At 44.7% G+C, this 11,858-nt stretch overlaps 1 protein-coding gene across 1 annotated transcript in view; it reads left to right on the plus strand.

The window, feature by feature from the left end:
* Positions 1–11,858, plus strand: part of GLI2 (GLI family zinc finger 2) — a 39,640-nt gene that overhangs the window by 1,596 nt on the left and 26,186 nt on the right. Inside the window, exons 2-3 of the mRNA XM_010024492.1 lie at positions 319–504; positions 11,007–11,208. Of these exons, the coding sequence (XP_010022794.1) occupies positions 319–504; positions 11,007–11,208 (388 nt within the window). The remainder of the gene's footprint in view (positions 1–318; positions 505–11,006; positions 11,209–11,858) is intronic.

Consider the following 11,858-nt stretch of genomic DNA (forward strand, 5'->3'; position numbering starts at 1 on the left):
AGTGTTCCTGCTGCCGGCGGGCTGTGCCCTCTCCCCCCTCCCTGGGGTGCTGGCTGTGTCCGAACAGGAGGATTATTAGAAGGGGGAACGAGAGATTGTTTATAAATTTGCGGAAATGGAGGAATGCAGAGGCCCCAGCTTAGCTTCTTTTGTCCGCAGAAGCACGCCCAAGCGCACGTCATGAGAGCCCTACGTGGAGCCGTGCGGCCGGGGCTGGCGGGGGACGTGGGGGGAGACGGGGCTGCCAACGTCAGCGCTGAGGTCTAACATTGCACTGGGAACCTTCTCCCCATGTTTTTCTCCTTGCCTGTGGCTAAAACGAGCACCTGAAGGAGCGAGGTCTTTTCGGGCTGCCTCCACCACCACCAGGAACCAACCCTGCCGACTACTACCACCAAATGACGCTGATGGCCGGCCACCCAAATCCCTATGGGGACCTTCTGATGCAGAGTGGGGGAGCAGCCAGCACAGCCCACCTCCATGATTACCTCAGTCCCGTCGATGGTGAGTAGTGGTCTATGTCCTCCCCGGCATGGCTGGAATCTTGGGGCAGATAGATGTGGCTGTCCTCCAGGTAGAGGTTGCTATAGGTGGTAACTCTGCCCTGTTGAAACCCATGGGTGCTGTACTATAATTTTTGACTTAAAAGGTCACCTTGTTCCATATATATGTATAAAATATACATAGTTTAAAATATGTGCATTGTGGCCTCTTTGGGAGGATAGCATGGCTGCTGTATGGTTAGATGAGCTGGGCCAGCTACCAGGGCATTGCTGCCATGCCACTGTTTTGGCCATGGGTGACCACAGTGTACCTGGGGGTAAACTCCATCTCTGGCTCTCCATCTCACCCCATGTTTAGCCTGGTTGGTGTCTGGGGCAGAGGCTGGCCATTTCCATGCATAGCTGTGCGGCACGAAGGACCTCTCAGCTTGGTTGGGACCTCTCAGGTCCCCAAGGAGAAAAAATATGTCTACGGGGAGCCATGATGGAGGGGATGTGTTAGTACTTTGTGGGAGAAAAAAATTGCAGGAATGTGGTATTTATGCTGGTATAGGGCATTCTAAACCTAGAAAGTTCTTGCTTCTGCCTAAATGAAGAAAAAAAACCATGTTAGGCACTGCGGTGCTGAATCACCTCTGTGGCCTGACCGCTGCCCTAGTGAGATGGGTAAAGTCTATCTGGAAGCATATGTGAGGTCCAAATGATTATCAGAGCTGTTAGAAATTTCTTTCCTATCACTTTATGGCACATCTTGTAAGAACTGGGGTTGCACAGATATTACAGAGGGCAGTTTGGGGATTATTTCTTGCTGCAAGAAACTTGGCTCAATTTTCAGGTCCTGGTTTCTGTTTCCTGGGCTGCCTTCCGATTTGCCTGTGGACCATTATAATTTTTGGAGTGGAAATCTGCATCGTTTCATTACCGCTTCAAAGTTTCTGCTGTTGAGCTTTCAAGATGAAAGACTTTGTGGTCTTGCTGTTCTGTAACGTGACTGGTTTAGAATGATAAAAGCTGTTCTGGCTTTTCAGTGATGGGGGCTTATAGATATTTCTAACCAAAAAAAAAAAAAAAAACAAACCCCGAACAATTTCTTGTCTGCAGCTGTTGTGGAAGTTTTACCTAAGTAGTCATTTTTGCTGCCAATTCCTAGATTATTTGTGAACCCAGATCCCAGTCAGAAAGGGAGAGCACATGCACCTTGGTACCATCCTGCCTCTGACATGCAAAATATGTACTGGGCTTCTCTGCTACAAAGCAGCTGGTCAGTAAGACCACTCTGTCTTCCCTCCAAAGGGTTAATGTCTGTGGTTATAGCAGATGGGTGCAAACCAGCACTGCCAAATTCTCCTTGGGCTCATGAGCAAGACTCCTTCCTCCTTTCCTCCTTATTAGTCCATCTCTGACCAGCAGCGCCTCAGTAGACTGCCAGATGAACAGCCAGTGAGGGAAGCAAACACAACTGTTTTGATGCTAACGCAGGCTGACTCTCGGCACACCAATATACTTGTCCTCTGGTTTGTTGAAGATCAGTCTATATGAAGTCATCTGAGATACTCTCTTTGGCAGAAGATTCTCGTATTGTTTGCCTTCTGAAAATGGCTCTAGAGTGAAGCATGTATCAAAGGTCCAGGTTTCATGTGGCCAAGCTCATAACCATTATTCACTGCAAAGCCAGGGCTCACCAAGCATTTATTTTGATCTTTTGGTCAAGCTTTGTTGATGAGTAACTGGAAAGCCTTTTCCAGGCCTTCACATGCTCTACATGAGATGAAAACCTTGAAATGTCATGAAGATGTGACAATGAGACACTAGAAGACTACTTTTTTAAGAATGCAGAAAGGAGCAGCAGCCCAGTGCCAGTCTCTGGTCTATGTGTTTAGGTTTATCCATCAGCTGGATTGAAGAGAGAAATGTTCAGTTTCAAGACCGAAACTAGAATGGATGGCTCTGAAATGCTGGCTGAGGAACCAGAGTCTTCCTCTCTTTTTAGAAAGTAATTTCAAAAATTTAAATCAGCAGGACCTAAGTAAATAAATAGTTGAACAGATAATTCAATAAAGCATCTTCTTATGGTGCTTTTCTGAGACAAGAATATCAGTAGCATGAATAAAACCCCAGTGAGTCACCACCTCAGTATCTGTCTGTCAGAGAGCCCTCTTCTTCCCAGAGAGCTCTAGAACATAATAACTTTACAAGAATTAGTTTGCTGAAAATGCAGGTAGCTCCTATTAAAACCACACACAGCACTGTCATACATCTGTGGTAACACTGGCACCTGCAAAAGAAAAAGCAGCAGATAAGCATATATTAAAACTGGCCTATTCAGTGTCACATCACCTCCAAACATCCGCAGGCCCATGGGAGCCCTAGACTGTATGATAGTTCTTCACAGGCATGTACCTGGGCCCTTCTGGTTGATGTAATTGCATTTCTTGGAGAATTTCTCAGTGCCTCCATGTTTGTCAGTGGTTTTTTTCATTCCATCAGTTGTCTAGGGTCAGGAAAAGTAATAGGACATAAAGGTCAGCTGGATTGTTGGTATTGACCATGTGTCAGGACTGCTGAGTGTTTAAATGGTGATTGAGCTAGAGTGCACCAGAGCTGCATCTCTCTTTGGCAGGGTTTTCACTGTGCAGCTAGAAGTACTTATACCACGAAAGCAGACCAAGTTCCGTGCAGCAGACTGCTGGGGTCTTAGCCCAGTTCCAGTGGTGACTAAATAACCCTTCAGTCAGCTTCATGTTTCATTGTGTCATCCAAACAGGGACTCTAAATCCAAGAATGGAGTTTGAATCCAGGTTTAAATCAATTTTCTGGAAAGCCTACACTTTCAAATCAAAAGTCAACTGCTTTCCAATGTCACAACATTGCAAATGGGTCACCTCTGAGACTATACAGGATCTGTTCACCAGATCAAAACTATCTTTTGCATTTCTATTCTAGAAGTGGGTACCACATCATGGATTATTCCAGGTGACGGAGTGATTGCACAAGAGCATCCCTGGGGCAGTAAAGACTGGTGAGCAGCACAGATGAACCTAGATATGACTACAACTTTCTGAGCATGTGCAGTATATCCAACTTTCTTTTATTCCTAAGCACAAGTGCTCCTGTGATTACCCACAGCCCTTCAGGAGGTGCCTTTTGCTCTCAAGAAGAGTGTTTCCAAGGTGACTTGATGCTTGTTCTGTTACAGCCCTGTACAACAGAAGATGTCAGAGTACTGTACAAAGCAAAGCTGCTTCATCACTGGAGACTCCAAAGAGAAAGACAAAATGATCAGTGAGCAGAGCAGTGGCAGCTGTAGGAACAAGATCCAGATCTTCAGAATGAGACTCTCATGGCCAAAGTGGGAAGTAGAGATTGTCTTTAAATCCATCACTTCTGTTTGCACAGTGTCGAAAGTGTGATTGGGTTGCCTGTGCTGAATCAGACAATGGGGGAAAAATGTCTTAAGTTCAACTTAGGTCCAAGCAGCACTGCACAGAGGTGGTCACTCAGGTCAGGAGGGCTGTATAGATGTGTTTGTGCAACCTTACAGTTACCAACAGCAGGGATGAACCTTCAGTGCTGTCATGGCATTTCATCCAGTTCAGGAGCTAGAGGGAGAGACCCTGACCTGTTTCTTCCTGCCTGGGACATAACACTCACAAATGTCTTGACTTACAACCATCGGTTTAACTGGGAAAAGGTTTTGTTCAGCCCAGCATAGCCAACAAGCCAGTGGCTGGCACAATTGCCTGGGACATGGGCAAATCATCAAGCAGGACTTTTATTTCCCCAAATCAGTCATTCAGCGTCAATGGCCTCTTTCAGTCAGTGTTGTTGGAGCCTTTCTACTTCAAGTAAATGATTTAATAGCCATCAGCTTAAGGAGCAGGGCTGGCAGTGCAGCCCAGTGGTTACTACAGTCACCAGGCATGTGTCTGAGAGGTGAGCTCAGGACTCTTCTCTTGCAGGTTTATGTGAAATGATTGATCCACCAGGATAGATGGGAGAGAGCCCAGCCTCACGGTGACCTAGGAAAAAAGTGCCTCACCTGGGCCTTGAGGGACCAGCAGCTGAGGGGTTGCAGGCTGGATATGCTGGATCACAAATGACTTCCCAAACAAGCCAGCTGTTGGCTACTCTGGGCAGATGGCACACCCTGTAGTCACTTCCTTAAAAATTCTGAAATGTCTTTTTTTGCTTTGTTTTTTTTTGTTCTGTTTTGTTTTCTTTGTCCCAGCACAGAATGGAAACATGCTGAAATCTCAGGAAAGTTTCAGAGAATGAGAAACAATTTCCCACCCATTTCTAGCCAGCAATGCTGTTTTCCTCTCCAGAAAAATATGTGGAGAAGAGAGAAAAAGTCCCAGAGCATCCCATAAGTGCTCTGTCTGGAATTCTGCTGCACTCTGGTTTCTAAAGAATTCAATTTACATATGCAAGTTGGGTCATCTAAACAGTTACCTTGTGGATTGGGAGTAGAAGAATGCAGCCTTGTCTTTCAGCAAGGATTTGAGGGAAACATTAGTATTCCTTGAATTGCAAAGTTGATAGGCCCAGGGAGGGAAGAAAAAAGGGTCCCAGGGCAACATCTGATGCCAGTACAAACGTCCAGCATCTGCTGCAGTCTAAGTAAGAGGTGTGTTGCTTCTGTAGAAGGGGAGAAGGGAATAAGGAACTGGTTATGTGAAGAGTGTTTGTAGTTTATTGTTGCTGCTTATTGATAAAAGGATCACCCTGTGGTTTTATGGTGACCTTGGAATCTGATGACTGGAGAAGGGGAATATTTGTATGTTTTGAGTGGAGTTTTCTTGGTGAGTGGTCAGGAAGAGGGGCCGTTTTGGTAACACTATATTTATTCCAGGGCTTGGCTAGGGGATCCAGGGGACATTTTTCAGTGAGAAGGAGGGGGCAAGCCATCTGCAGCCCACGTGCCTTACAGGCTTGGCCTTTGGAATCAATTTCCCCTGATGTCCTTCTGCAGTCAAGATGATGGCAATGCAACTTGTCCATAAAGAGATGCCTGAGATTTCCTTGCCCTGAAGGAGCCTTGAAGGAGCTCCCACTGAGTGCCTGGCATTTCCTTTCAGGAGGGCTTTGCTGCCACTATTTCTAGTGTGATTCAAGGTCTGAAATTTTCCTCCAGGAAAACCATTTCTTGTAACGCCCCTCTGATGGCCCAGGGCTGTGGCGAGTGGTCAGAATAGGAGCCTCTGCTCCTGCCTCACACACGAGCCGAAGTCTGATCCTGCTCTTCAGCACGACAGCACTGGAATGGCTAGGGGACTTAGACCACAAGCTGACACATGAGTAAAAGCTGTCCATTTGGCTCATTGCTGGCCTGTTGTGGATAAATCTAAATTTGGGAAGAAAATCCCAGTTCCCAAGCAACCGATGGATGTGACAATTCATAGACACTGAAGGAAACTGCCGAGGAAACTTACCATTTTACCAAGAAATCTGTAGTTTCCTCCCTGCTGTAGGCTGGCTGGAGGACCAGGCAGGGACATTTGGTAGATGCGGCCAGTGTCACTTGAAAATTCAGCTTTAAATTTTTGTTCATATAGAAATGGGATATTTACTCCCCCAGGAGAGAAATGTCTTTCAGTTGTGAGCTGTGGCATTTACATTTACCCTGCAAAGATAATCCGCTATAAAGTCAAGTTTTTTTCTATTGAGAAGTTACTCCAGGAAGTTTTAAAAGGTTTCTTAAAATACATGGTTATATTTACTCTCTAGCATGTACAGCTGTGCCTCTGACAGTCAATGTATTTGGGTTCAAAACCATTAAAAACACTGTAAACTGTATCCAGAACTGACTTTTTGTAAGGAGAGGCAGCAGAGGGCAAAGGCTTATGGTAAATTTTTTATTTACCTTCATGGACTGCCATCCACAACACTATCACCATGCCCAGAGCTTTAGATCAACCTTTATTGGACCTTTCCATTCACCAGTTCATTTCTTCACTTTAATCTCCTCTTAACTCTGAGAGAGGAGGAGACAGTCTTTTGCCTTAGACTTTCCTGACTCTTAATTCAGCCCAAAGGATATTTTTGTTGTTGCTTGAAATCTGAAACAGTTTTGATTTCTAAGAAGGTATCTTTAGCCTTTGCAAAAATGAAAAGAAAATAATGTTTCTTCCTTTTGGAGCTTATTTGTTTAATATACACCAAATAAATAAAACCCAAGCTGTTAGTATGTCCAAAAACTGAGTGCATCAACCTAACATCTTTTCCAAATGGGAAAGAATTAGTTTGAAAGTAAAGATGAGATATCTCGAACAAGGGTGTTGCTAGGTCAGCTTTTAAATTCATAGTTACTCCATGTACCAAAGCACACAGAAGTCAATAGAAAGCATCTGCTGGCTTTAATAGTGTTCATTCACGATGAGAGGTAGATGTAGCAGAGCAAATTGGTGCAGGAACAGCCACCACCCATCCTGGGTATGCTGTATATGTACTTGGCTGGAAATACTGCACACCAGAGGAGGCAATGATACAGAGTATCTCTTGAACTTGTCTTGTTTCATTGTGCTTTGCCCCATCACTTTTTTCTGGGTGAGAAGTTTTCCCATCTCTCTATTATTCAAGGGGAAGAAATTGAAGGTTAAAAAGTCTCCATCTGAGGTAGAGAGGCACAGAGAAATCAATTTCAAAAACTGAAATGCTGGTGGCTTAGTGGAATTAATTTGAAAATAATTCCCTAATTTGAAAATAATTTCCTTATTTTATGTGACTTTTAAAAATTTGACTGTAGGTATCTGGGGGAAAAAAAAGAATTAGAATAACAACACAAAAGTACCAGGTCTTTTTCTTTCAAGAGTGTAGAAGGAGATACTCTGGCGGTTTGGAAACTTCCCCCAACATATTTTGCAAACATAAAAAAAGTCTTGAAACTAACCCTGTTCATTTTGATAAATCAGCATTTTTGAAGGGGAGATGAGAGAGGGAGTTCTAGTGATAAATCCTCCTGAGGGTTTCCGTCTCTGCATCTGAAAAATGGATCCTGCCTTTGTTTACTTCTCTGGGCACACTCGCTGCTGAAGAAGTCGTACATGGTTTTTCCTTTGAAACATCACTGGACCTCAGGCAACAGAGAATTTTGCTTACGTATTCAAGTGGCTCTCAGTCAGCCCATATTGAAGACCTTGCCTGTGTGTACAGCTATAGTAATTCTTATCTTTGCTGCTGTCTGGTATCATTTAATGCTTGTGCTCAGTGCCCTCAGATTAGGGGATCAGGTCAGGCCAATTTTATTATCAAGAATGATCCCCGTGCTACTAATCTGCTTTTGAATAATAATTTTGAGAAGATTCCCTCTTCCTAAATGCATCACTGAGCACTTCTTCTCATGGTTAAACTCATTCTCCATTTCTCAGACACTTTCTTTCCCAGGCACCTTGGGTAGGCTGTCACTGAGAAGAGAGGAATTGTTCATCCATGGCACAATTTTAGGTCACAGTTTTCCCTGAAAGCCTGCAAGTCCTAAGAAGCTTTTGTGTAAAGTAAGAGCCCAACCTGTTGGATCTGCTATCAGACATTTCAGATAGCCCATGGTATTTGCAAGATCTAAATTAGAGCAGACACTAACAATACATATTACTGGTTTTGGGCTGGAGAATTCCCAGGCCAGCTTGCAAATCTGACAGCTTCCAGCAGAGTTTTACCTGGGGAAAAAAAATGATGTACCTGTATGCAGCAGGGAGGGGTGCCCACTTTGGTTACACTACTAAAACCCATGTGTCTGTTGGACATCAGGACTTCTTCCCTCTGCAAATTAATGGCAACCAATGGCTGAACCAGCACTGTGGACATAAATCATGGGAAGGAACAGCAAGAAATGAGTACAAGGCTTTTCTTTCTATTTAGTAATTTATCAAGGGAAGTGGCACATTAATAAACAGATCTCCCTTGAGGTGTGGGAGTAACAGAGATAAATATGACTGTCAAATCTGGCCTGCTTCCTTCTGTTGGAGGAGGAGGAGACTGTGGGAATGCAAATGCAGAAAACAGTATCTATATCTGGAAAGACGCATATTATTTGTAGGACAGAAACACTGACAACTCAGCTGAGATGGAGCCCCATTGCAGTTGGTACAATACATACATAATAAAACACAAACCCTATCTAAAGGAGCTCATCTAAATCGATAACACTGGGAAATAGAAACAGAGAAAGAAGTAGCAACTTGCTCAAGGAGGAATGGCTGTGTAGGACTGGGAACAGCACCCAGGCTTTTATAGGTTGCGGCCCACGTATTGAATCAAGATGTGGCTGGGGTGGGGGAGGAAGAAAGGAAGTTTAATTAGTTCAGGTCAATTACATTAATACATTAGTATGTTGCAGACAGAGCAAGGTTTTGACCATTATGATCTAGACACAAGCAACCCTCATGTTGCTTGGCCCAGAGCTCTGGTGGGGCCCAGATTTCATGAACCAGGTGTGAAGTTTGGGAATGCTCCACTCCAGCCTTTAGCAGGACTAGCCTTTGCTGAGGGTAGTTCATTTGCTCATTTTCATTTTGTGTCCATAGTGCCTCTACAAACCAGCTGCTTCTTTTCCAGCTCCCAGGAGAAGCGCCACTCACCACAGCAGAATGGGCTGGAGTCTGCCAGCCACAAGCATTAGGAAAGTTTGAGACTAGTCCTTCCAAGTCATGGAACAGCTTTAACACGCAGGAGGTGATTTTTTTTATAGACCACTGTGTGCTTTTTCTGTTTTCTACCTGATCCTTGAATCGTGTTTTCTAGCATCTGTACACCCCATGAGGCTGCAAAACGTAGCTTTTCAAAATACTGTAAAAAGAACATATTCAGTATATATGTAACATTCTCATTTCTAGGAGAAAATCCCAATATTGCAGTATTGTAGTAAAGGCATTGCAGCTAGCAACTCTTGAAGTTTACTAGGTGTAGGACAGAAGTCAAAAGAGTGCATGGTTCAAGTACCAACTTAGCCTTGGGCTTCCAGTGGGACCTTGGGCAAGTCACTTATCTTGTGCAACAAGGGGCATTATGGGTAATAAAGGGATGGTGGTACTAAACCCGCTCGATTACACAGCACGCAGGCATGGTAATGTCAGAGCCACTTAGGTACACGGGTGAGTAATGTGGAGATTGGGAGACTGCAACTCAGCCACTGGTCTCAGGGAAATGTTGACACAAACTTCTGCAAGCCAACACAAATCAAGGAACTATTTGGTCACACTGGCAGGGTATATTTTACCTCCTTGTATATCCCATTCACCCTCTCACATACCAACACTGTCATCAGGATGGAAAGTTTATGCTCTTGCAAAGTACCAGGCTTGTATTTGGTGATACACAACCAAAATCAGTCCCTCCAGCCAACTAGAGGAAAATAGTTCATACTGCCTGTCTGGGCAAGGTACTGTTTTATTCGCCGTATTTAATAGGATATACTCACAGCAAGCTTTCTGCAGGGACCGCTGCTGGAAAAGACAGGTAGTAACACAGTGCTGTGCTCATCAAGGAAGAGAGCTGGAGCAACTGAGCCCTCCTGCACCCCAGAGTGGCTGATGGGGATTACCAGCCGGCCCCATGGCTGAGTGGTGTATGTTACCCTTAAAAATGTTTTTTTTTTTAAAAAATAGACAACCTAAATACTAATTTCATTGCTGTGGAGGGATGAGCCATTCCAAACAGGGCTAGGGCTCAGGCAGGCTTTGGATCTGGTACCCCGGTATCAGGGAACGTTGTGATATGACCCATCCCCACCTCCTGTCCATGCCACCCCAGAGATTTGCAGGTGGGTCAGGCCTGGGCATTCCTCTGGATGAAGTCATTTGTTCCAGTTAGCAGTGCCAAAATGAAGGGGAGGCCAAATTTGTACAGTAGTTACTCGCCACGGCACAGGGTTGGAAATGACTTCATGCCCGAATGATTGACAATTGCTAATAGGGTCCAGGCACTGGCAGGTCCCCTTGGAGGGGGAGAGCTTGAACTTTGTGCCTGAGCTGCCAAATTGGTTTTCTTAAAACTCTTCATTTACTTTAGGGGCTCCTGGAGCCTCGCCTCCTTCATTAATTGGGTGTTCAGCATTGTGCTTGTGTTCATTCGGTTTCCGCTCCCTCCACACACAAGCACATACACCATTTCCAAGGGTCGCCTCAGCTCTGACATGCGGCTCTTCTGGCCCACTGCTCCTGCTACCGAGTCAACAGGGATGGCTGCACTCATGGAAACCTTGTGGGACCTTTTCCCTTTTAATTTTAAGTTAATTTAGTGACGATGAAAGGGGGTGATGGACAGGCTTCTGTTTATCCCTCAAGGAGACTGAAGCAAGCAGGCGTTCATGGTGCTGCCTGACCTCTTGTTGTTCAGCGCCCAGCAGAGAGGAAACTTCTCATCAAAGTGCAGTTCGTTCCTGCGCTGCTGGTGGCTCCTGAACATCCCACAGCAGTCACAAGTGCAGCGGGTCTCAGCACCTCCCACCCCCCTGTAAGAAGGGAGCAGCCTGATGCTTTTTTCTGACAAAGTCTCCATTTCCTACAGTGTCCCGATTTTCCAGCCCACGGGTGACTCCAAGATTAAGCCGAAAACGAGCCCTGTCTATTTCCCCACTGTCTGATGCCAGCATTGATCTCCAGACGATGATCAGGACCTCCCCAAACTCTCTTGTGGCATATATCAACAACTCCAGAAGCAGTTCAGCAGCGAGTGGCTCCTACGGCCATTTATCTGCCGGGACAATCAGGTAAAGCTCTGGGACCAGCTCCATTCAGATGGATAACCATCCTTCCGAAAGGTGGGGTGGTCCTTCAGCAAGGGAGACCTCTTCCTCACAACCTTTGCTTTTGTGCATTGGGGCTGTGTAGTGTATTAAATCAAAGTGTCCATGTGGTTTTGCATGTGGAAGGGTACTTTGTGGCATATGTGTGTGTGGGGGTTGCTCGCTTGGGATCATTGGTTAACGTGTTCCCAGTAATTGCAGTATGATCATGCCTCCCTGCAAGCAGAAACAGAGAATAAATTCATCTAACAAAATTCTCATTGTGAGCAGTTAAGACTGGTTAAGAAACCCACTGATTTAAGAGATTGCCCCAAAGTATTTTCCAAATTATTGGCCCACATTCTTAGAAAAAATGTTGGCTGGGCAAATTGAAGAGCCTAATTCTAAAAACATATTTAAAACAAATCTAAGCCCTTGAGTGAAGTTTGGTCAGATCTTAATTAAAAAGCACTTACACTAGGCAGCTCACTGTTGTCAATTCCTGCCATGTTTGCTTCACCCAAGTTTCACAATGTTGTTATTATTTTATTACTTCACTGTTAAAAATGTTAGATTTAATTAACACTGTTGTTGCAAAGCAACGGTTTATAAAGATCATGCACTCCTAAAATTTG

Source organism: Nestor notabilis, unplaced genomic scaffold (genome assembly GCF_000696875.1).
Source record: "Nestor notabilis isolate BGI_N333 unplaced genomic scaffold, ASM69687v1 scaffold17591, whole genome shotgun sequence".
NCBI classification, from domain to species: domain Eukaryota; kingdom Metazoa; phylum Chordata; class Aves; order Psittaciformes; family Psittacidae; genus Nestor; species Nestor notabilis.